General features: G+C 35.4%; 1 protein-coding gene across 1 annotated transcript; it reads right to left on the bottom strand.

Moving 5' to 3' along the window:
- Window positions 1-14580: 14580 nt before the first annotated feature.
- On the bottom strand, window positions 14581-17923 carry LOC104245903 (cytochrome b561, DM13 and DOMON domain-containing protein At5g54830). Its single transcript, XM_009801606.2, has one exon. The coding sequence runs from the start codon at window positions 17639-17641 to the stop codon at window positions 14939-14941; it is 2703 nt and encodes a 900-aa protein (XP_009799908.1). The 5' UTR covers window positions 17642-17923; the 3' UTR covers window positions 14581-14938.
- Window positions 17924-25958: the final 8035 nt, after the last annotated feature.

Genomic DNA, 25958 nt, shown 5'->3' with positions numbered 1-25958 from the left:
TCATGTCATGGAACACAGTAGTTATTGCCCTCATGTAAGTTGCCCCAACATTTTTCAAACCAAATGGCATTACCCGGTAACAATAAGTTCCCTATAGTGTGATAAATGTTGTCTTTTCTGTATCCTCCTCATTCATCAAAATCTGGTGGTATCCCCCATAGCAATCCACAAAATCACCGATCTTATATTTGGCACAGTTGTCAACCAAAATATGGATATTTGGCAATGGAAAATTATCCTTTGGACTTACTTTGTTGAGATTGCGGTAATCAACGCACACCCTGGTCTTGCCATCCTTCTTTGGCACTGGCACAACATTAGCTAACCAAGTGGAGTATCGCATGACTCAAATGACCTTTGTGTTCAACTGCTTTGTGATTTCTTCCTTGATCTTCACACTCATGGCAGTTTTGAACTTCCTTAACTTCTGCTTGACAGGAGGGAATGTCGGGTTAGTGGGCAATTTGTGAACCACCAAGTCAGTACTCAGACTCGGCATGTCGTCAAATGACCATGCAAAAATATCTTTATATTCAAACAGTGCTTTGATTATTTTTTCCTTGATTTGTGGTTCCAAGTGTACACTTATCTTGGTTTCCCTGATACTATCTGGATCCCCTAAATTGATTGCCTCAGTTTCATTCAAATTAGGCTTGGGTTTCTCTTCAAAGCAACTTAGATCTTTACTAATTTCTTCAAATGCTTCATCTTTATAATATTCTATTTCATCATCACACTCTATTTCTTGGATTATTATTTCAGAGTTAGATTGGCTTTTAACACTCGGCTGAAGATTTCTCATGCATGTCATGTCATTGAAACCAGCATAAAAGAATTGTACAAAGAAAGAAAAGAAAATGGCACTATCAGGAGTAATGGAAAAGGAAAATTGCATTTCATTAAAAATAAAGGATAAAAGGGTTTGTACATCAAAATAGACGGAAAATAAAATCTGAATTACAACCCTGGAATAATCCAGATAAACTGAAAGGAAAATAAAGCAAACTACCAAAACTCCTTCCAGGTAGGGAGAGGAGTGGCATCCCAATTGTTAATCTTCATTTTTGGCCCAACAAACTACACATCCACTATGCTGGAACCTTCCCCAGTTTCTACCATGTTCATTTCATCAAACAGACTCTCGAACCTTTTAAACAATTCCTCATCAAAATCAACCACAGGCCTTGGAACTGTTGACACTAGACGCTTCACAACCCCTGCCTTGATGAAAGACTTGGAGAGACGTGGGACTGGCTTAGGGAGCGACTATGCCTTTTTTTTAGCTTTCGAGCCTTCTTCACATCATCTCATGTAGGCTTGAACCCCAGACCAAATATGCCCAGATTTTCACGCAAGGACACTGGCTGCACGATACCTTGCAGAGATGCACCCCGACCTTTGCCCGGCATAAAACCATTTTTCAACATCTCGATTGCTACCATGACGATTGCAAAAGCTAACTTTGGACCCGAGATGTATTCCCCTTCCGAAACCTTTTTAACTAACACCACTTCGGACACTTGATAGACCCACGACCACTTATCCTCTTCAGCTTCAATAAATGGGACGGAGGTATTATTAAAAGCACATAAATTCTCATCGCCATGTATGACGATTTCTTGCCTATCCCATTCGAACTTCACTATCTGATGTAAAGAAGACGGAACCGCCTTGGTAACATGTATCCAAGGCCTACCCATAGCAAATTGTAAGAAACAACCACATCCAGTACCTAGAATTCCATGGTGAATTCGACTGGTCCTATTGTCAACTCGAGCATGATGTCTCTAACAGAGTCTTTTCCCCCTCCATCAAAACCTCGGACGCATATGTTGTTCTTGTGAATCCTCTCATCATCAACTTTTAACTTGTTCAGAGTAGAGAGAGGGCAGATGTTTGCACTGGAATCATTGTCAATTAACACCCTTGTGACCACATACTCTTCGCATTTCACTGTGAGATAGAGGGCTCGATTGCATTCCGTACCCTCCAGAGGCAAATTATCATCAGAGAATGTGATCCGGTTAGACTTAAATATCTTATTAGCAATCTTCTCCAGATGGTTCATAGTGATTTTGTCGGGGATATGAGCTTCATTTAGAATCTTCATCAGGGCCCGGTGATGCTCATCTGAATAGATTAACGATGATAACAGGGAAATCTGAGCAGGAGTCTTTCTCAACTATTCTATGATGGAGTAATCTTGTACCTTCATTTTCTCAAAAATGCCTCCGCCTCTTCTTCAGTGACTGGTTTCTTCACTAGAACTGGATTGTCTCTGAGTGTTTTAGCTTTCCTTAACTCTTCCAGGGCAAAGCATCTCCCCGAACGAGTTAATCCCTGGGCCTCGTTAACTTCCTCTTTCACTTCTTTCCCCTTATAGGTTACTGTCACTCGCTTATAATTCCATGGGACAGTCTTGGTGTTAGCTATCGGCAGCTGGGTCATAGGTTTGATAATGATAGGGTCCGTGCGAGCACCCTCCATAATTATGACTGGTTTACTTGCGACCCCCGACACGATCACCTTTGGATTTTCTTGCTTTGCTATAACATCAATTGGGGATCTCTTTTCAACTACCACAACTGGCTTATTATTTGGCATGCTCAACTTGTCCGTCGAACCTTCAGCTATCAAAGAGGTTGCTTTTGTGACAACCGAGTCCTTGACCGACTTACTTTCGCTAGACCGGATCATCATGACAGATTGTGAAGGCTTTTTAGGCTTCCCATCTTTGTTCACTATCTCAATCATGTGCGTTTCAGCATGGGCTGGCAATGGGTTCCGGTTGATATTGTATGCTTTTAGGCTCTAGACCACAATCTGGTTCGTATTAATAAGCTCTTGGATGGCGTTCTTTAGATGCCAACACTTTTCTATGTCGTGCCCCAGAGTATCAGAATAGTACGCACACCTGAGAGAATAATCCAGGTTCTTTGGAGGGGGTTTGGTAGTTTTGACTCAATTGGCCTCAGAACATCCAACTGTCTCAACCTTTGAAATAGGTTGGTATAAGATTCCCCAAGTGGGGTGAAAGTTTTCTTCCGTTGTAACCTTTCATCCCTGAATTCTGGCTTGGCTCAAAAATTTGGACCAGTAAGGTTTCAGTATGCTTGTGCAGGTGGCTAAAAGTTTTGTGGAGCTGGGGCACGCCATTGCGGGTGAGGAGGGGGTTCAGCATATGACTGTGCATGATGGACATGATATTAGGGTGGTCTGACTGAGTATTGAGGCTCTGGTGGTGGGAAGTAGTGTTGAGATGGACTATATGGAGTTGGGGTATATGGAGTTGGGGTCGAGGTTGGGTGTAGTGGGTAGGAGAATCCCCTGGTCCGTGCTAAGATCCTGAAACGACCATAGCGACATCCTCTTTCTTATTTTTTCTAAGCACACCTCTGGTGCCATTCTGGATTGCCTGCGTAGTTGCTTTGATGGCAGAGCAGCTCATGATCTTGCTTGATTTAAGTCCTTCCTCTACCATTCCTCCCATATTTACTACTTCATTGAAAGACTTACCTATGGACGAGATCAAATGACCAAAGTAAGTAGTCTCTAAGGGCTGAAGAAAGTATTCCACCATTTTGTTTTCCTCCATTGGAGGGTTAACCCTTGCTGCCTGTTCTCTCCAGCGAAAACTGTATTCCCTGAAACTTTCACTAGGCTTCTTCTTAATCTTAGTCAAAGACAAATGATCTGTAACAATCTCGATGTTGTATTGGAAATAACGAGCGAATGCTTCGGACAAATCATCCCAGGTATATCATCTATTGTGATCCTGACGAGTGTACCACTCCAATGCTGCGCCACTCAGACTCTGGCTAAAGTATGCCATTAATAGCTCATATTTCCCACCGGCTCCTCTCATTTTAATGCAGAATCCCTTTAATTGGGCCACGGGGTTTCTGTGCCCGTCTTACAAATCAAATTTGGGCATTTTGAACCGAACAAGTAGTTGCACGTCATGGAACAAACACAGATCTTTGTAGGCTACACTTACTTGACCTCCCAACCCTTGCATGTTTCTGAGCAATTGTTCCAGGATTCTCACCTTCCTAAATATCTCCTCTTGTTCCGGGTTTTTAGGTGGTTTCTCAGTCTCAACAGGGAGGTCGAAACGAGAAGTGTAGGAGTAATGATCTGGGGCCTTGAAAGTAGGCTCTGGGGATAGTAGTGATTATCTTGGGTCTGGAATAACGGTTCACTAGAAGATCGATTGAGTGTAGCTGGTGGAGGTGCTACGAAAATAGGGGTAGTTGGTGGGGCGTATGGGGTTGTTTGGCTGGTGGAGTTTGTATGGTTTGGGAAGTAGTGCCATGATAGAGGTGGTAAGGGGTGAAGTTTGGTGCATATTGTGGGAATGAATCTGTAGTGGGAGATTCTTGGGACTGAGCTAGCGGTGGGATGAAAACAGGATTGGCGGGGTATGATGGTGGGGGATGCCCTTTCATCCATGCCTGGTACATATCTGCCATCTAGTGTTTCAACTTATGCAACTACTCTTTCAAGCCAACCTGAGAATCTTCCACCTCTCTCGGTGGATCAATAATACTTGTGTCCAGTTCTTGGCCAGCCATGATCAACTTGTTTTTAGACCTTGTGTTGCACGGATGGGTTTCCAGAATGCCAAATAAACTAACCACCTTCCTGTTCTCAATGGAAACCGCAACTTGTTAGTGTTTTAGATTTAATAGATGGACAACCGCACATTTGGGATGCAATGCACCTAAACAGTTAAAAGTGTCTACCATGTATTTGAACGGCTGCATGTTTCATTCAGGCTTTTAACTAACTCTTCTCATTTTGCGCTTTCTCTTCTCTCTCCCTTTTTTTCTATTCACTTCAACCCCTCTTTAATCATTATTGACCTTTCCCGCTTGATTTTGCTGCTCCCTTTTTATTTTGCACTCGTTTTCCTCTCTTGTTTTGCCATTATTTCTCTCCCCTAAATTTCCTTTTATTTTCTCTCCTCTTTTTCCTTTTCATTTTATGGTTCTGATCGAATCCTATGAGGATTGTCTACGTATCATGACACCTCATGAATCAGATCATTACGTGGTTCAGGGGATAAATGCAAAATAAAAGAAAGATACATTTTTGGGGGTTTTTCAAATATTCATAAAATAAAATAAAAACAAAACATCCTGATTACAAAGACTTCTCCTGCAGAATTAAACATAAAAACTAACAGACTCGAAAGGTGGACTAACAAACTCCAAAAGAAAAATGAAAATACAGACTCGAAAGTGGACTAACGAACTCCAAAAGAAACTGAAAATATAGACTCGAACAATAAAATCAGAAATACATGAGTGCCTCAACTGCTGCTCCAGGGGCCCGCAGGACGTCAGTCGGTCTCGCCGCGGGCCTATGCGCCATATCTTCTTGGAGGCGAAATAGGTCATCCATGATCTGCCGGACAAAAATCATAACTGAAGCAAAGAACATGGACCTGGTCATGTCCTCACATTCATTGCACTTCATCACAATGTAGTCTGCAATCCTCCTAACCCTTTCTCTGATAATACCCTTCTCTTAACAATCGTCCGTTAACAATACCCTTCTGATAATACCCTTTCCCTGATAATACCCTTCTCTTAACAATCGTAGATCTTTGAGTGTACCCAAAACTTTTTCGGCTGTATGATTTTGCTCTTGAAGCTGCTACAGGTTTTTTTCTAGTTACGACATCAGGGCATAGCAGTGTTCCCTTTCTGCTTTGAAATATCTTGCCTGCTTGGTCATTTAGTTCTCAAGGACAGTGATATTTTTCTTCAACCCCGTGATTCCTTTGTCATATTTTCCTTTTAACTGTTGAACAAAGCGTGTTTGTTCCTCCGCATTCTTAGCCAATTTTGTTCGAGCCTTTGCCAGTTCTCCCTCGGTCTTTTTAAGATCAAAACCATATTCACCCACTCTCCGCCTAAGGTTATCTATAAGCTTTTCATCTTTTGCACCTCTTGCGGGTTCTCGACTGCTATTTTTATTTCCTGAATTTGGGCTCAGAGAGCGTCATTTTCTTTGGCTGACCTTTTCTTTTCACCCTCATCTGTGATGGCTTGCAAACCATTCTCAAACTGAAGATCCATGACTTGTTTTTCCAACTTGCCTATTGTTGCCTTGTACTCATTCTCCTTGGTTAACCAGGCCCACTGTTCTTGCGATGCTTCAACAAATTCCTAGATGTGGGGCTTTTTGGTTGGTCTTTTAGGTTCGACCCTTGTAGTGTTCTTCTTTCTGTACCAAGCAAGATAGGCAAGTGAGACCTCGCCTTTAGACAAGTCACACACTCGGGTGTTTGCTGTCAAATACTAGCACTCGTTCCAAATATGATGAACTGTTTCTTCATGAAATTGACCGTCAGAGCTTATTTCGACTGCATAAACACTAAGATCTTCATCCGGGTGCACCACCTAACATCTTCCCAACTGTCTCATCACCCGGTATGGAGCATAAGGTTGAATGCCTCGAAGGCCCATTAGGAGGAAGTAAGGACCAGTGGCAGTCATATACACAACTTCTTCAACAGGAAGCCAACCCAGTGTCCACTCTATTTGTCCCGCCGTTATGGAGTGAAGGCGGGATACCCAATCTCCAAACCCTTCTAGCAATTTGAACCCTGAGACCCTTGTGTCGAACTCTTCAATACAACTCTTCCTCGTAGATCCGTAATTCATATATCGAGGGCGGTGACACAGATGCTCAATCATCCACATTTGTAGTAGCAAATTGCACCCCTCGAAAAAGTCTACCCCAGCTTTACAAGCCGCGAGAGCTCGTTATATCTCAGACACTATCATAGGGGCGAGGGTGATCTTGGCATTGGTAATCAAAACATTGATGACTCCAGCTACCCGCAGATCAATATTCTCATCCTTCCGGGGAAACACCATGAGACCTAAGAAAACTACCATAAAAGCGAAGCGCCTATGCTCATCCCATTTTGATCGGTTCCCTTTGCTACAAATCCCACTTCTCGGGTTGTCAAATCCTCCTACATGCCCGTACCTCTGGTATATGAAGCGTAACGTGGAAAAAACAACTACCAAATCTGCATACTTGACCCCTGCTTATTTTTAGCAAATCTAGAAACTTGTGAAGGGTAACGTCCCTTGGAGCGACCAGATACTTATGCCTTAGACCTTCAGTACTTCCCACATAACCCGCTATCTCTTCCAAGGTGGGTGTGAGTTCAAAATCTGAGAAATATAGGATGTTGTGAGTTGGGTCCCAAAATGTTACCAGTGTCCTTATTATGTCTCTCTAGGCCCGATCTTCAGCAATTCGGTGAGCCCTCCCAAATAAAGGTTGACCACATCTCGTCCTTCTTTACCCAAATCTTCCCACCACATGAGTAGATCCAACGAAATCTTAGACATGACCTTCATTGGTAAATTTTGACTCGTGCTCATTCTGCACATTTAGATTAAGGCGATTGGTTTAAAGACAAAGTGAATCTTATTTGAAAACTGACAAAAGGCTTATTTTTGCAAAAATAAAATAAATCACGGCTACTTTTGCGAATACGGCCTTTCATTACTTCGTAATGAAAGTTCTTAGGGCTGTGTTTGCTAAATGGCCATAATTAACAAAGAAATCGTCGGTGGCTATTTTTTGCAAAGCAGCCTTCCGGCGTCCCGCTGGGACATTCGGCTATTTAGACAAAACGGCATCACCCACTTATTTACGACAAGAATGATGACACTTCATATATTTTTTTTCAAATTCTTTAAAAAAAATGGGGCTGGACCCGATGAGGGTTACCTACGTATCCCACGTCCGATGAGAATCAAACTCGCGTAGTTCGCCCAGTTTTGACACGACGAGGAAAAACATAAACCATTTTGAACTAACTTCTTTCTTTCTCAAGAAATCCCTTTTTTCCTTTTTTTCAAGAAATCTTTTTCTTATCTTTTTTTTTTATTCCAAAAGTTTGGTAGAGTTTCGGGATATTTTGGGCACCATTTTGGAAACAAGTGAAATCCTCTCTCATACCTCAGACTTGGGTTTTCTTTGATTTTCCCACCTAACCCAGAAGTCAGTCAACATGCAAGCCGAAACAAATGAATGCATAGGTAGCATGTAAAAAATGCATCAGGTTAGTCGTTTATTTTTGGGTACACCTGTCCTAGACGGACCCAACCCCTGTGTTGAGTCCCCAAGGTCAAATGCACATGATGCAAACAAATGTTCCTACAAGGGATCCGGCATGAGGCTATTTTATTCTAAGTTTAAAACCTGGGTGTATTGTTCTAGACCCGGCTTACCCTAGCGGACAACTCGAGCCGGGGGGGCAGCGTACCGGTAACCAAAAGATCATCCGACTTTGCAACTTGTCCGAACCTCATTCTAATTAGGGTATGACACTAACAGAAAGAAGTCACGCCAACGTGCACTCCTCAAAAGATTAGAAGAGAGGGGTTTCGTAGCAGTTTATATACAGTTCAGATAATGTTAAAGCGGTAAAAAGCAACATTTAGCACAGTAGGCCCAAACATGTAAATAAAATCAGACAATAAATAAAGCTAAATATAACAATTATTCTAAGCTCGAATTCTTGAACCATGAACCAGAGATTCTGGGTTCTTGTCCCAAGCAGAGTCGCCAGAGCTGTCACACCTCCTTTTTCACATCCGAAAAGGGTATAAGAGAATTTTTTCCAATTTAAGTGACAATCGAACCGAGATTATTTTATTTAAAAATCAGAGTCGTCATTTGGGATAATTTATGGTGTCCCAAGTCACCGGTTTAAAATCCCGAATCGAGGAAGTTGACTCTTATTTATGGTCTGCGAACACAGAAATCCGGGTAAGAAATTTTATTAACTCGAGAGAAGGTGTTAGGCATTCCCGGGTTCCGTGGTCTAGCACGGTCGCTCAACTATTATTATTGGCCTATTTATCTGATTTTAAAATATTTTTTGAAACCTATGTGCATTTTATCCCTTTTAACCGCTTTTAATAATCCAATTGCCATACAACTAGTTACTTGGTTACACATTGTGAATTGTATCACGGGAACCGTACCCACGATCTACAACGTATTTGTTTTATTAACAAGATTAAATTGTGGCCGGGTCACATAAATGTACCCCTCAGATTTTAGAAATTAAGCATCACAACTACATCACGGGAACCATACCCGTAGTTATGACAATTATTTAATTAACGTTCCTAAAGCAAACTATGAAAGTTCGAGGCATTTTCTACACTAGTTAAAATATCGATGTGAGGGCCATAGACTAGGTGATTGGATAGCACACCTCAATTTTATTAAAAGAAAAGCATTCAACTAAGTGAACTATGGATATTTATTTTTAAAACTAATTTGAAATTAAGTATCACAACTATACCACGAGAACAATACCTGTAATTGTGATGATTTTTATTACGTGCTTAAAGCAAGCTACGATTGAATTATTTCCTAAAAAAAGCTACTTTGAGATAATTGAGGTTATTGATTATGAATAAGATATTATCGGAAGAAATGTATGGCTTCAGCTATCATGAAGTTATTTACACACAAAAAATACTTAAAATTAAAGCTAATGTTGCAACCCAACCTACAATGATCTGATGAACAGTCCAAAATCAAACGAGACAAATAGTGACCTACGTTAATTTTATCAAAAAAAAAATACTCCTTCCAATTCGAGATATCCAGCTAACAACAAGGGAAAGGGAATTGCTAAACATGGTTTATACGTTTAATTATTCCAAAATAGAAGTATATATCAATTTATTTATTTTCAAATAAAAATAGGAAATAAAGAAAGGAATAAAATAGAAAACAAAAAGAGGCAGTCAAACTGAAGAAAAGTCCAAAATTTTCTCATTTAAAAGCAATAAATGTAATTTTCTGGATTGCAAAATTAAATAAAGCAAGCACTTTATTCACTAATCTTAACCAACGTTACAACCTCTTTCTTTTGCTTTCTTTTACCTTTTACTTTTTGACATGACTCACTACTTAAAAATACACTACACCTTAACAAGAATTAATGTCATTACTTCCAAATTTATGAACTATTTAGCATACCGCCTTTACCAAAATCTGTCTTTTACGCAACAAGTTTAAACCAATCTTATACATTATCCGAATGAACTCAACTAATTTGCTCCATTTTTTTTCTTCCGAAAAACAAACTCAATTACTCTCTCTATTCACTATCCGACTGAACCATTAATAAAACCAAATCCAACAGGCAACATCTGAACAAGTTAAAGACTAAATATAATAACAACAGGGCAAAAACATAAATCAGAACCATCAGACGGAGCAGCTTAAGCATTCTTTGACTCGATCCATGTCAAACTCTTAAGTTCATTCTTAGCAAAATTCAAAATTCCACGACATCAAACAAAACTGAATTAGCAACTTATGACAATTGAAATGGCATTCAAGCACACGAAAGTGTCAAACAGGGCCTCTCACAAAATCACGAGTAATAGAAAAATGGAGAAGAAATGAACCTGAAATCAGAAATATCAATCAACTAAAAGATTTTGACTTCAAGCGAGGGGAAACAACGAACAGTCTGAACAGAAAAACGCGAAAAATGAAAAGGGAACCACGAACAGAACAACCTCAGCTCCGGCGAGTTCGAAACAATAAATCAGATCACTTCCATTTTAAACCCAGATTCATAGTTGAAAACAAGTAACAAGAAACTCTCCTTTTTTCCGTTTTTGATTTTATAAAGAAAGAAAGAAACAACCAGAAAAAAAATTCTTCAATTTCTCTCAAGAATTCTCCTTACAGAAGAGCTCTCAATTGTTAAAATCCCGAAAAATCTTAGATCTCTCCTCTCCAAAAACCCTCGTTACCTCTGAAGAGAAGTCCCCATATATAGGGGAGTCTCGAACCTTCTCTCTTCCTTCCCAATAAATCCCCCAAATTTAATCCCAAATCCAAAAAAAACAACCCCAATCTCACATAGAACGAAATCCGGACAAATGGAAAGCGTGGATGTGATTTCTCACATCCAACCGCTCCCATTTACCCGAGATTCGTCCCAAGAAATCAAAAGCGCGTGAGAATGTCGTAATGCTGAAAACATTCTGTCAGAGAACAGTTATGCCACGTTGGAGAGATGAAAGAAAGGGCCATGTGCAATGCGTTTAGGGATGAAACTCGTCTGAAACTCAAACGAGTTTGGACGAGTTTGGGCGAGCAGAATCGGGGCTGGGTGGGCGTCGTTTCAATGTCTCTAGGCTTAGGGTTTATTTTGGGGACAATTTTATAAGGGGGTTTATATATTAGTGGTGGTGGGGCGGGTCAACAAGGCGGGTCAACAAGGATGTTTTGGGCTGGGGTGAGGGCTGGGGAGGTTTGGGCTTCAACACATTGGGTCCAAATTACACCTTTTTTCAATTTTCTTATTTTTTTTTCTTTTTCTTTTTCTAATTAATTAAAAATCTAAATTAAAATCCTAAATTTAAATTGTAAAATTAATAATTATCTAATTACACAAATTATAACAATTGCTTGATCCTAAATTCAAAGAGAAAAAATCAATAATCTAAAAGTTAAAAGGGTAAAATATAGAACGAACCATTTTTGTGATTTTCATTTTTAATAAAGCAATTAATTAATTAATTAATCCTAAAATGTGAACAAACAATCTAAATGCAATGCATGGTATTTTTTTGGTATTTTTTCATGATTTTAATAAAATAAATATGCACAAAAATGCAAACAATTAACACAAATTCTTACAAAAATCCTAAAAAATTGAAAATAATTGGAAAAAAAAAAGAAATTAAAAATTATTTCTTTATTTTGTAGGAGTATTTCATATAGGGCAAAAATCACGTGCTCATACGGAGTAGAGAAAAATTCGTATGATATTCTTGAGAAAGATTGCATCATACTCCGTTATAGTTGCAAAATCTCACTTTGATTTGAATTGTTGAAAGTATTTGCGTTGCTTATGTGATATATGCATATTAATTGAACCAAAATAAGACTCTTAAGTTACAAATGATAAGCGTGATTTCGGATCTGGATAATAACGTGAGTTATATGACTCACAGTTTACGACTCTTTAGTTTATTATTTCTTATACGAAGATATGGGCCCCACTTTCTTAGTGACTCAGCTACAAAGGCTCTCTTAATGCCACCTTATTCTATAGTTTTAAGAGTCATATTTCCATAAAGCCTGGGCTGTCACGTCAAGTTCTTATCTAATAATTAACCACTAATCATCTTAATTAATTTTAATCTCCCCCTAAAATCAATAATTACCTGATTATCCATATAATTAAGAATTATCGCAAATTACTTATTACTGCTTACTTTTAATACACCTTATACACCTTACTATCATGGTCATGTGGTATCATGTATGGTACTAGTCCATAAATACCGGGTATTTTAGCTCGGGCCGTATTTTATCCCAAAATGTCGAACCTCGACGAAATTCATTTTCTTCGACTTGCTTACCCTCTCAACTTCACGAATTTACTCATCACTTGTTTGAAATAGCATAATGCTTATAATCTCAAAATAATCTCATTCCCGAACTTATGTTGATTAACTTATGACGAAACTTTAACTTATAAAAATGCGAGTTGTAATATTTTATTCCCGAACTTTCATCAATTTACTTATGTCGTACTTTTACGTACGAAAACATGGGGTGTAACAAATTACTTAATCGCCGCAATAGTAATAAACTTATTCTTTTTTCACATTCTATTATTGAAAACAGAAAAATGAACCATATTAATTCTGCTCACCCTCCCCCAACCCCCCCCCAACCCCCCAACCCCCCACCCCGGAAGGGTCTCCTACAGAGATTTAATTTTTCTTTTTTTTTTTGTCCAAGAGATTTAATCTTAGAGTTGAGAGACTTGAGACGCGGAGTAAACAACCATGGACTTTTGAATATTGCTTTTCTTTTCCCAATTTACAGATTCAAATTAATTAACCTACTGATGCTCTATTAGTCAACGACAAAATCTCAAGGCTCCATTTGGCATGACGTTGTTTTGCATGAAAAAATAATATTTAATGAAGAAAGTTAAATAAGTGTATATTTGAATGAAAAATGTTTTATCAAGATTCGTTATTTGAGTGTAATAAAAGTTGGAAGCGTGTGATAGTATGGACAAGGATGGGACAGAAAGGGGAGAAATTAAAAAATAGTCAGATTTATAAGTGGTCATTCAAAAATAACCACAGTTTCAAAAGTAATCGAAATTTAGCCAATTTTCATGTAAAGATAAATCTGAACGAAAACACTATTCAAAATCCGGAAAAATACTCCAGCATAATATACTGGAGTTCTAGTATATTATACTGGAACTCCAGTTTAATATACTAGAGTTCTAGTATAATATACTGCTCCAGCATAATATACTGGAGTTTGGAGCATCGGTGCTCCAGTCTCCAGTATATTATACTGGGGCCAGCAAAGTATACCGATCCAGCATAATATGCTGGAAATTCATACACAGGTGCACCGAACTCCAGTATATTATGTTGGACCGGTCTCTTTTGCAGCAAAATAGTGGCTATTTTTCAATGACTTGGCAAACGCTGACTATTTTTGAATGACCGGTCCAAAAACTAGCTAGACCGTGCTATTTTTTGACACAGAAAGGTGGTTTAAAACTTTAAACTCATAATTTTGAGTTAAGAAGGATGATAACGTTTATATTTTATTATTGGTGATACATGTAGCAAGTGATGGCCAAGAGTGACAAAAAGACTGAAAACACAGTATGTCATGCGCAGGATAACCATATCAGCAGAATTCATCTAGTGACATTTTTGCTGATACTTTAATTTCCAATATTGTCACGCTAACTCTTCGACCATAAAGATATCTCTGTGCGACATATAGGTCTTATATCAAGATAGACTGTCTGCATCACACCTCTTGGGTGCGGCCTTTCTCGAAATCCTGCGTGAAATACTTTGTGCACCGTGCTAACTCGTCGACCACTAGACCAGTTCTGTTGGGTAACTCTTCTTGCAGAAGAGCGATGGAAGATACGAAAATCCCCAGAAGTTTCATTTGGTACACTATGGACTGCATCGCTAAATAAAACTGGTACTGCTGTAGCAGCAATTAGCTAGGCCTTTGTCAGTCACTCAGTCTTAACGAAAATTCCCACTCAAGGTAATTACTGGAGTCTATATGAAGAGCACCTGTTAACAGTTCCTATTCAGAAAGGTTCATCAACACCTGCTACACTTCTTTGCCGTTCAACAAGTAAATACGTCATTAGATCTTGATTCACATGCCTACTTTATGCTGATGATACGTGAAATTCTCAATAAGAATGCAGCAACTATGCATTTCTCCTTGTATATAAAGAGTTCATTAGTCATTAACACATACGAAATTGTTACGTGTAATTCTTGTGAAACAAAGATATCAATAATCTAATAATTCATGCAGAATACTTATCCACATATATAGATAAATCGTGCATGAATGGAGGGACAGCTCTACTCCAGTGCGCGTGGATTCAAATATCACTGAAATTGCAACAAAATGCCCGAACAATCAGTATAATGCATGAAGAAAAACTGAAATGCAACATAAATTTGTTTGTACCTACCCGCATAATTCCGTTTTATCCTATTTCTCATTGTTTCTTTTTCAATTTATAGACACAGGGTGGAGGAACATAGTTCAAATCCATTCTAAGAAGTATGAACTTAACCGTACATCACTAATGTACACAATATAACAATTTGCTGTCTCCTAGTTAGAACTACCTCAATAAACGTTGCTGGGATCAATACAGGCAGCTGAGTATCTCCTCCGGGACCCAAAAGTTGGAACAGAACCAATCTCTTGGCATATAGTAATATGTAGATCTTTATCAACAACAATCCTTGCGATCAAAACAGGCAACTGTTGGACTAGAAGCAACCCCAAAATTTGTGATAACAGATTTACAAACATGCCTATATGCGAATCTCTATCTGCTTATTGGTTCTAGCTGAACCTCCATGCGATCAGAGGACCGTGAGTCTTTCTCAGCCATTGCCTGGCTTGGACTGAGGAGGTCAATGTCCTCCTCCTCACCACTACCCAGAACCCAATTGCTTCTGCCGGATATTCTATCCCGCCTTCTCTTCCTCTCACGATACTCCAGGTACATCACTGTCAAAGCACCAACAAGAAACCACAGAATTAAAGCCCACATGAGCCTGTGAACATCTTCATCATCATACCTCTCTCCTAAATGCTTCATTCCAGTTATAAGTGCTGCAACCCCAACAACAATGGCACCCCTGCCTACAATGACATGGATGTACTCCCAAAGACGCCGTTTCGAAGAAACCTCCTCCCCTGCCACAGGTTTCTTAGGTCGTAAGTATGCATTGACAGGTTGTGCAATACAAAGAACTATGGCCAACATTCCAAACTTGACGTGTAGGGAGCTAAAACTCAAACCGCGAAGTTCGGCAACAGCAAAGAGAAAGCCAAGGAAGACAATTGCTAATCCCGAATACTGTAGATAAACATGAATCTGAAACCACCCATCTCCTTTTACATGTTTCAAGTATCTAGCTGCCAAAATTCCACCTGGCAGCAATATTCCCCAAGCCAGAAACATCATAAACCCATGTACAGCTAACACTGGCCGTAAATCCTCCTCTGCCTCTGCAGAACCACGCATGAGCAGCACCCTGATAGGCCTGCTGCTTGTGACGGAGTGCATATTTCTCACGCTCAGATGGTCATCTGACCATTGAGCACCCATGGCCCAGATGACTTTGAGTGGTGTCGTAGGATCAACAATATTTTTGCATTCTGGTTTATCATCCTCGCAGGATGGACGTAGTGGACGGGTGAATTCCATAGTAACAATGCCATTCTCTAACTTGCATCTTACGTGTGTCAGATTCTCATTTGTTGGGTGAATACTGGAAGCATCTGTTCCATCAATCCAGTATGTGCTTACCTTCCCTTTACCAGTGTCATCAACCCATCCCACGTAAGCATAACTATTCACCATACCGCGGCCAAAACCAATTGCCAAATAACCACTCTTCTTCTCCCCTCGAGCTGCAATGGAGATTGAATTTTCAGCCAACGTCCAAAAGAAAGTAACCTGCTGATCATCCAGAACTACACTGTTGTTATACATATCAGGCAAACCTGCATCTACCACTTGAACTTTCCACCCCATTTTCTTAGCATATAGAGACTGATAGTAAACTAAATCTGGCGTGTTCCGATCAGGAGCCCAAGTTAATTCCGTTGGACTGGCTTGAACTCCTTGTGCTTCAGGGCCCCCAAAGTAGATAGTCTCAGAGATATTCCTTAATGTGGCATTTCCACCAAGTGGATCTGATGTTATATAGAATGCAACATCATGCCCAGCCTGAATTGAAAACTTCACTGGAACACCCCTCTCTACCCTGAGAAGAGGTGCCTCTTTCTTGTTGATATAAAGGACCTTTGAAGGGTTTGGAGGATTCGGATAATACACAGCTGGACCTGTTGAAACAACAAGTGGTTCTTTTTTATCCGCGATGACAAGGTCTTGATCTTGTTTATCTTCCGCATCCAGCGGACCCAAGCAATCATCAACATGTTCCGAGATATTAAGAGTCAAGTGCCCGTAACTACCACCATGGTTCTGTGGAAGATAAAAAGGGCGAAGGCTATCCGGAGGCTTTATCAAACCTAAAGCCCATATCACTCTCATCGTAGCCTTTTGATTCAATGCCAAATCATACTTTGTATCAATGGACTTCAACGGCCTCCTAAACCTAATAAAGGACACACCATCCCTCCTATGCCCATAAACCAACCTCGTATTATTCACTAACCCGACTGGATCAGACCCTTCATATATTGTATCAGGACAAACACCCTCAACCCTCCCATCCTTGCTAATCATACACTCACTATACTTAGTAATGAAATAATCATCAGCGAATGGCGATAAATCCTCCTTAAACCCCGTGACAGTAACATCACCACCAATCATAAAACTACTAGAAGCATTCGGATTCGCCCACCCGAATGCCATGTAAGTCAAGAACCCTATTGCTGCCTCTAATCCAATCTCAACCACATCCTCTTCCTCATTCAGAGTCCACCTAACCCTATAATTATCAGCTAACACCTTACAATTATTAAACATTGTAGGCATCCCATTTCCCTTAATCACCGTCCCATTAACGGAACTCGGCAAAGGAGCTAAAAACTCAGTCCCATTCGTCAAATTCCTCAGCACTACGTGCCCAAAATCCGACGCCATGGGAAGATCCCACACCGCAAGCACATTTATATCATCCCACGTCACATTCTTCATCAATTTCACAACAAATCCATCACTTTTATAAGTTTTATTCAACTTCAGCTCGGAAATTACAAAACCCTTCGTAAGGTTTTCCAAATGGGGACCCACCGCACCCCACCAACGCACATCAGACCCCTCAAGCATATCAAATTGGCTAACTTTAAACGAGCAATCGTCTATTACATTAATCACACCACGTAATTGATGCTGTGCCATAGAAAACTGGTATGTGAAGTTCATGAGAGATGCACTGCGGATCTTCGGGCAACCCGAACCCGGATCCGAAACGGAAAACCGGATCAAATGACAAAAACTTCCAACAATAAGTAGCAGACGGCATAGTTTAAATTTACTTACGTCCATATCATATAGATCCCGAGTTAATCAATCGGGATTTTGAATAAATCACAACAAAAGAGAGTGATTTACCTCGAATTATTTATTCTTTGGGCTCCATATACAACAGCAAATATCAGGTGGAGTTATAGAATGAGAAAAATTGTTTGAGATCGGCGATTGGAAAGGAATAAAGTTGGAAAATGGCGGAATCGCCAGATTTCGTTAGTTGGAGTTGACGTAAAAGCCGGAGGGGTGGTTTTGAGATTTGTAACTCAAATAGAGACCCTAACTAATCCAAACGTAAACGTCCCCGTCTTATTTCAAAAATACTTTTGATAAATGCGAAGCTTTTCTCGAGGCTTTTAAAAATATATGAGTATCCAATTCGTGCTCATAAATAATGTCAATCTTTCCATTTTTATATTGGTCTACCTTTTCAACAATATTTATAAATTTATAATATAGCAATAGTCCTAAATAAATAAATTATATACATAAGTGGAATACGAGTATAAGATACAAAATTATGGTCTAATTATACTAATAAAACTATTCAAAATTGAAAAGATAGAAATAATTATTCGGGTGCTCTAGCCTTTTCTTCAATCTCAATCTTTCTTTTGAGTTGAATTTATAATCTAATGACATAAATTAACTAAATCCACGACTAACTGATGCAAAATCAATGCAAGAGTAAGTAAATCATTTGTAATTCAAAAAAAAAAAAAAAAAACTACTGCAATTTCAATTTAGTTGAGTTCGATAATCCAGGATAAATAACTACACATAAATTCTCTATTTGATCATTCACAATAAATTAATTACAAATAAAATTTAATCAAAGATCATGTACAAAAGGTTCATCACAATCCTAAAGTATAAAATTTATCCACTTATGGAACCACTCGTAATTGAATTACAATATTCCATGACTATAATTAAGAAAAAAAATTAGAGAAATTACTAATCATTTGCTCGCAGTTGTCTTGTAATTTCAAGACCAATTCTACTCTTTTGAATCCGAAAGATACATTACAAGTATTACGCCATATATAAAGACATCAATCCCCTGCTTGTTTTGGATAATTCCTACTTTATGCGATATATTATTGGGTTTTTTATATTATAAAGAGCTTGTTTAGATTGCTTGTTCTACTTTCTAATTTTTTACGTGACAAGAGACTATCATATATCACGAAATACCTCGTACAACAACGATTTGATCTTTTTCCACCTTCTTTCGGGTGACGCCTCACCGTTTTAAGACATGCCACATCATGGCTGCTTAGTACCTATAGAGTTCAGGTTGCGTCCATATGCTATTTAATTTTTATATATTGCAAGCTTGACTTTTTCCTCTTAACTTTCTTTTAACACTCAATTTCCTCCTTATATTGCACATTGGAATATAAGTATGTCTTTATTATAAATATTCATTCAAAATTATTAACACAAAATAAAAAATAAAAAATAAAAAATAAAGTTGTTAAAACGATGCAAGAACACAATAAAATCCCAATGTATCATGTTGTAACTTAAAATTTTCAATATTTATTCAAATGTCAGTCTTGAAAGTTGATAAATTTAAAAATAAAATTATTATTATTATTATTATATTCTATATCTATCTATCTATATTATTATAAAAACACGAATAATTTATTCTAAATATTGAACGACTAAAATATCCCCAAAATATTGATCGACTTTTATGACCTTAAATATTTGTATAAGTTAAGGATATAATTGTAAATCATTTAAGTGTGGATTACATCATTTATTTAAACTCTATTTTTCGGTTAAAAAGTATTATTACACATCCAAGGTGCTATATACGATAGAGTTCTACATATTATATTTTTTCTCTTTTGTCATACATAATTTTTTCTTGAAGTCTAATATAGAATCATTCACTGCAATTTATATAATAAACATAGAATATTTTTATAACATCGAATCCTACTGATAGTGTTAGATTTTAATAACTTATCCTTATTCTAAATCTAACCTAAACATTCATGAACAAATCACAAATAAAATTTATACGGATTAAACGAACAAACCTAAGATAATCCAAGGTAATAAATATAATAGATATAGATCAATATATGTTTTTTAAGAAAAAATTATACCCTATGACATCTTTTTATTTTTCAGAAAAAATCCTAAACCAATGGTGTCTTTAAGTTTTGCGATAGATTTAATTTGGACTCCAAAGAATCTTTTAGGTTAATGAGGAAAGGTGGGATTACGAGAAATTATTGACAACATTAGGAACTCAGCAATACTAAGGGAAAGAGTAAGATGTAAGGAGATGCTCTGGGAAACGATCGAGCTACTGCAATTTAAGGGTAATGAAAAATAATTACTGTAATAGTTTTTGCACAAATAAATCTCAGTACGCTTGTGTTTAAACAATAAATATTAAAGCATAGGGGCTGACAATCCCAAATATTGGATTATATTTGTCATTATATGTTTTCTCATACGAATAACTATATATTTGACCTTCAAGAGAGATACTAATGCCCTAAATAGATCAAGATAGAGTAACAAAATAATCAAAAGGAAAACTATATCCAAAATATTATCTTTAAAAAAAGTATTAGATAAGATACCATCTCACTACATATTTCTATGATATAAATAGATATACTATCTAATTGACTTAACTAAATAACTTATATTTGCATTTTGACTTCAAGTACTATAACTATTTTTGCTTCTTCGTTTTTTCACTTCAATTGCAATATTAAAGATTCATATAAAAAAATTGATTAAATATTTACGTACAAAGCACGTACATAGAGACTATTACTATATTAAAAGCACGAAGGTCCTTAGTGAAATGTCATTCGCATTTTTTACCCTTTAAAAAAAGAGTACACATTAGACAAAATTGTCATTTAACTATTTTCCTAATATTTAGGACTTCAAAATCACCAAATTTTTCTATATTATCCTTTTCCTTATTTAAACTACATAATACCATATTCGTAAAAAAAAAATAAAAAAATACTAGCAAAATCAAAGTAGAAACTAGCGTGTACTTTGAACTCCTATAAGGTAGTGTTGTCTTTGTACAGAATTATTGCCGGTTAATTCTTTAAAATTTTACTATTTTAGTAAAATAAAAGGAAATTAATTGAAAGATAATAATTAGAAAACAAATAAAGTCTTGTGCAATTAGAACTCCTTATTCTTTTTTTTTTCTTAAATGTAAGATGTTACTCTTGTAGTGTGAATGCTTCAAAGTTTATCACCATCCACTTTACAACAAATAACTTAAAATTATTTAAAGGGTACAATACACATGCATTAAAATTTACCCAAAAAAAACAAATTTAATTTTAAATCAAAAACTATTGAAGTTTCCTATACATCATAAATCAAAACCTATAAACCTAATAAAAAATATCTATAAATAAGTTTACAAAATATAGGAATATAATTTTTAAAATAATTATAATTATATTATAGTAATAATAAACTATAAGATATTTTAAATTTTTGTTAAATTTATACATGTTAAAGAACAAATCCAATTAGATAATTGAAGCATAAATAAGATAAAGAAATTTATATAACGAAATTAATAGTAATAAATTACACGTATTTCTTTATAAGATATTTAAGAATGAAATAGTGAAAAATAAGGTATACTATAAATAAGTCGTCATTTTAATGTTTTTATCTTTTGGCATTTAGTCCTACTAATGATAGCTTCACCATATATTTTTTATATTAAACTATTTATCGTAAAAATTAGCTCAACCGTAATATTTTTTTAGACTTTGTAATTTCAAGTTCATAACTATCTAAGTCTCCTATACATCATAAATCAAATCTATAAATATATTAGGACGAGTAAAAATATTATATATAACTAAGTTTACAAATGACAAGACTATATTTGAAAATAATATAATTATACTAATAATAGCTATAGTGTACTTTGAAATTTTTGTCGAGCTTTTACATGTTAAAGCACAAACCCAATCAAACAAGTGAGGCCTAAATAAGATACTGAAATATATCAGAATTATAATAATAAATCGTATGCATTTCTATAAGAAATTTAAGGATGACATAATAAGAAAAATATGTATTGTTAATAATAAGTTGTCATTTTTTTGTATTTTTTGGTCCAAAAAATGACGATGCTTAAATTTTTTATTATACGATATTAATTCAAGTATAGTAATTTTTTAGACTTTACAATATTATTTTTTGGGAAGCTATAAGAACAACCTTTTTATTCTCTTTTGTGTTTTGTTTTCTATATTAGACCATCAAAATAACAATAATTTTTATAAGACCACATACGTCCTCACAAATCACAATAAAGCATGTAAAAACTTATGTCGAACATGATTTTTTTCATTTATTTAGCTAACTAAATAGGAACAACATTCAAAATTTTAAAAATTTCTTTAACTTTTATTAGACAAATGCATGGTTTGATAATATTTACGTAATTTTAAAAAAATTATGTACTCATTAATATAGATACACACGCAACGCGCGTATCGTAAAGCTAGTATATTATATTAAAAGCACGAAGCCCCTATCGAAATGTGGGTTGCCTTTTTTACCCTTTAAAAATAAATTTCGCACTAGATAAAACAGTAAATTGATTATTTATCTAATATTTAGGATTCTTAAATCAACTAAAATTTTACTTATTAAATCTAACCTTATTTGAACTACTTAAAAGAGTCCTAATATTTAAGACTTCAAAATTCATTAAAATTTTGTATTATACAAATATTTCCTTATCTATATTATATTAAAAGGAGAGTAGTGAAGCATGAGGTTAAGCCAAGTGGCTTATTGAGAAAATGCCACTTGGCACTTTTAACTCAAAATCTAATATAGATTGACAAAATTAGGATAAAGATAATATGAAACATGGTATATTTAGGAACATTATGTTGATTAGAAGAATACCAAATTTGTAAATTGTTCAAGAAAGTTTTATGTAGTAAATATTTTTATTTAAGGAAGATTATTTCTTTAATTTTGGTCAAAATGAAAAACGAAAGGATTGAATTTGGACTGATTTTCCTTCATGATACCTTTCCAACTAAAACTTAGGTGATATTATCTTTTTAATTTAGGTACGTATTAACAAAATATTTAATTTGACAAATATGATATGAAATGTCATAATTAATTTCTCCTAAATTGTGTTTAAGTCAAATATATATATAAAGGAATAAAGTTTGCATTGTGGTTAAGTCAAGGGGCAAACTACTATAAAGTTACTTGGAAATTTAGGACAATAGTTATAATAATATTTAAATTAAATTTAAGGGTAAAATTATTTTTTCAATTTAAATGAAAAGATATTAAATAAGATTATTTTGAATCTGAATGGAAAGAAAGTTAATATTTTTCTAAGATACAACCTACTATCTTATCTTTACTGGTAAGATTAGGGGTGTGCATTCGATTTATCGATTCGATATTGACCCTTATCGATAATTACTTATCGATTATCGATTTGTAGATATGCTTATCGTTATCGTATCAATAAAGTTTCGATTTTTTCGATTTCGATTTATCGATTTTGGGGGCTTATCGATTCGGTTATTGATTACACCAATAAGAAAATTTGCAGGATTTCACGGAAAGTATATCGCTATAAACGCGTCTAACTAATATGGACAAAAAGAAGCTAAAATAAGACGAACATCGTTTATAACATAAAAATTGTGTCAACAAGCATATGCAACAAAACTAAAGTAAGGGATCAAATATATACCACCAACACTCCAACGGTATAAAAAAATAAAACAAAACAAAATACATCATCACGGCTAATTTTGTTTTCCATTAATTTGAACTTCATTCCCTTGATCTTTAAATATGATCATTCCTTAAATGTGGTAGAGGAAATAATAGGGTAAGGGACTTAGGGTAAAGGAAAGGGTATAGATTAGGGAAAATGATATTGTATAGCCGCTTTCAAAATAGTAGCGGAATATATATACATTTTGTATGTTATATTAAAAAATTATAATATAAATTTTATATACTTTTTCTGCTACTAAATGTCTGGCGTAGGCTAAAAGTGATAATACCCCTATAGATTAGCTATAAGATATTTGTGACAAATTAATTAATCTACACAAATAGGTAATTACTCATTTTATAAGTGTCTACACTAGGGGTGTGCATTCGATTTATCGATTCGATTTTGACCCTTATCGATAATTACTTATCGATTATCGATTTGTACATATGCTTATCGTTATCGTTTCAATAAGGTTTCGATTTTTTCGATTTCGATAGCAAATAATCGATTCGATTTATCGATAAACCGATTCGAATGCACATCCCTAGGTAAGATTTTAAAAAGAATAAAAATAATAACTACATAGTAAGAATAAGAATAATCTATATCTATTCTGTTAATTTATTTTCTTAAACCAAACCGCTTTTGAATTGAAAAACATATAAATCGGATCATATCCAAGTTTTTGAATATGAAAAAACTCCAAGGATGAAAAAATATGAGCAGATACTCTTCTATTTTTTAAATCTATTATTGACTTAAATACTAAATAGAATAACTTTATGAAATTTATAGTAGGAAAAATAATAAAGGAAGAGGGGGTGGAGATAGCGTGTGAAAATTTATAATTTACAATTACATAATAAATAAAATAAAAATAATAAATAATATTATTAATAAATTTAAATATTAATCTAAGTAGTAGAATAAAAGTTAACAAAAAAATTTACTATTAGATGACAAGCTAATAAAATGTAATGAGATAATATTAAGTATAGTAGATTATGTAATAAAAAAAATGATGAACTAAAAGTAATTCGATGACTATATGAATCCTTTTATAATTTTATAAGATTCTTTTATTGGGTATGTTTCCTTGGGTAACAAGAAGGTAATTAGAATTTGATTCAATCATATGATATAATGTGCTCAAACAAGTTAGATCACATGACATAATTCACATTCTTTAATATTATTCGCGCATTGCGCGGGTACTAATACTAGTTTAATTTATGTGACATAATGTTAGAAATATTAACGTGATTTAGAGTTGGAGGCTAAAAGGATTTATTTTGTAAGTTAAAACCAAGTTTGTGTGGGTTTTAGTTAGGTTGTACAAGTATTATCAAAAACTAGAGTCATGCCAAAAATAGGAGACAAGCATTTATACATCAATTCATGTACGTATTTTCAAAACTTGCCTTTCTCTATTTTTTCCTCCAAACTTATTAGTTTTTCAATAAGTATAATTTCTTTTATGTTTGGCGTGGATATACACATGTTCTTCCTGAGGCTTGGATATGGTAATATATTTTCAAAAATTATCCATCCATAGTATTTGAGATATGAAGTTACTTATGTATAAATTCTTTTTCGAAGAGCCAATAAATGAAAGGTAGAGGTACAATTATTACTTCAAATATTTTGTGCTTTGATTTTAAAATCGATTTCTTCAGAGTATGCTCATTTAGATAATCTTCTTATGTATGAAATTGTTGAGTTCCTTGAGTTTAAAGGACGCTTTTCCGACATAGCAAGCTAAAGTGATCATCTCGATGGAGAGTTATTGGCAAGAAATTTAAAAAATATGTCGAAGCGTATTATGCTGTCAATAGGTAATTTTTCCTCCTGATGTTGTAGACATGGAGTTAGTTTAATTTATTCAAGGTCGGACACGTTCCTTTTCTTCTTTATGGTTCCAAACTTTTAATTGTCTTTTGCATAGAGCTTTATTATTTTGTAAATTGCATGTGCATAATCTCTGTTTTTATACAATTATAAGGTGCATGTGAAAGAAAACTATATAATGAAGAATATATGAATAATTCCATTATACAAAAATGGCCGATCATATACAATAAAATTATCTCACAATTTAATCTCCATTGGAGATAATTTATATATGTTAATAAGATATTCCAGCATTAACTAACTATCGATAATTATTGAGTAATAATTATATCATATAATATAGACATATTTTTTTCGAGTATTCATGTTGTTTTAGTAAATTCCATTCATAAATTTCGGAACCGTTATAAGACGTATTAGTCTGATTCCAGTCTCGTTCCTCAATCAACACATCTTGAGGAGTAGGACGAGGATAATAATAGGTCTGCATTCTTGGTTTATCAGCATACCTATGATTTTGTTTAACAATCCCTTTGAGTTTATTAAACTCTGACCAAGTCTCAGTTTTATAATCAGAAATGGTCTCCAAATTTTTTTTTGATAAATCCAGAAAGCTTTTTATCTAAAAGCTGAGCTAAGTCATCAAGAGATTTAAATTTAAAATCCTGAATCTCAGGAGGTCTTTGAATA

Source organism: Nicotiana sylvestris, chromosome 6 (genome assembly GCF_000393655.2).
Source record: "Nicotiana sylvestris chromosome 6, ASM39365v2, whole genome shotgun sequence".
Taxonomy (NCBI): Eukaryota; Viridiplantae; Streptophyta; class Magnoliopsida; order Solanales; family Solanaceae; genus Nicotiana; species Nicotiana sylvestris.
This window is presented reverse-complemented; position numbering and strand designations above follow the sequence as displayed.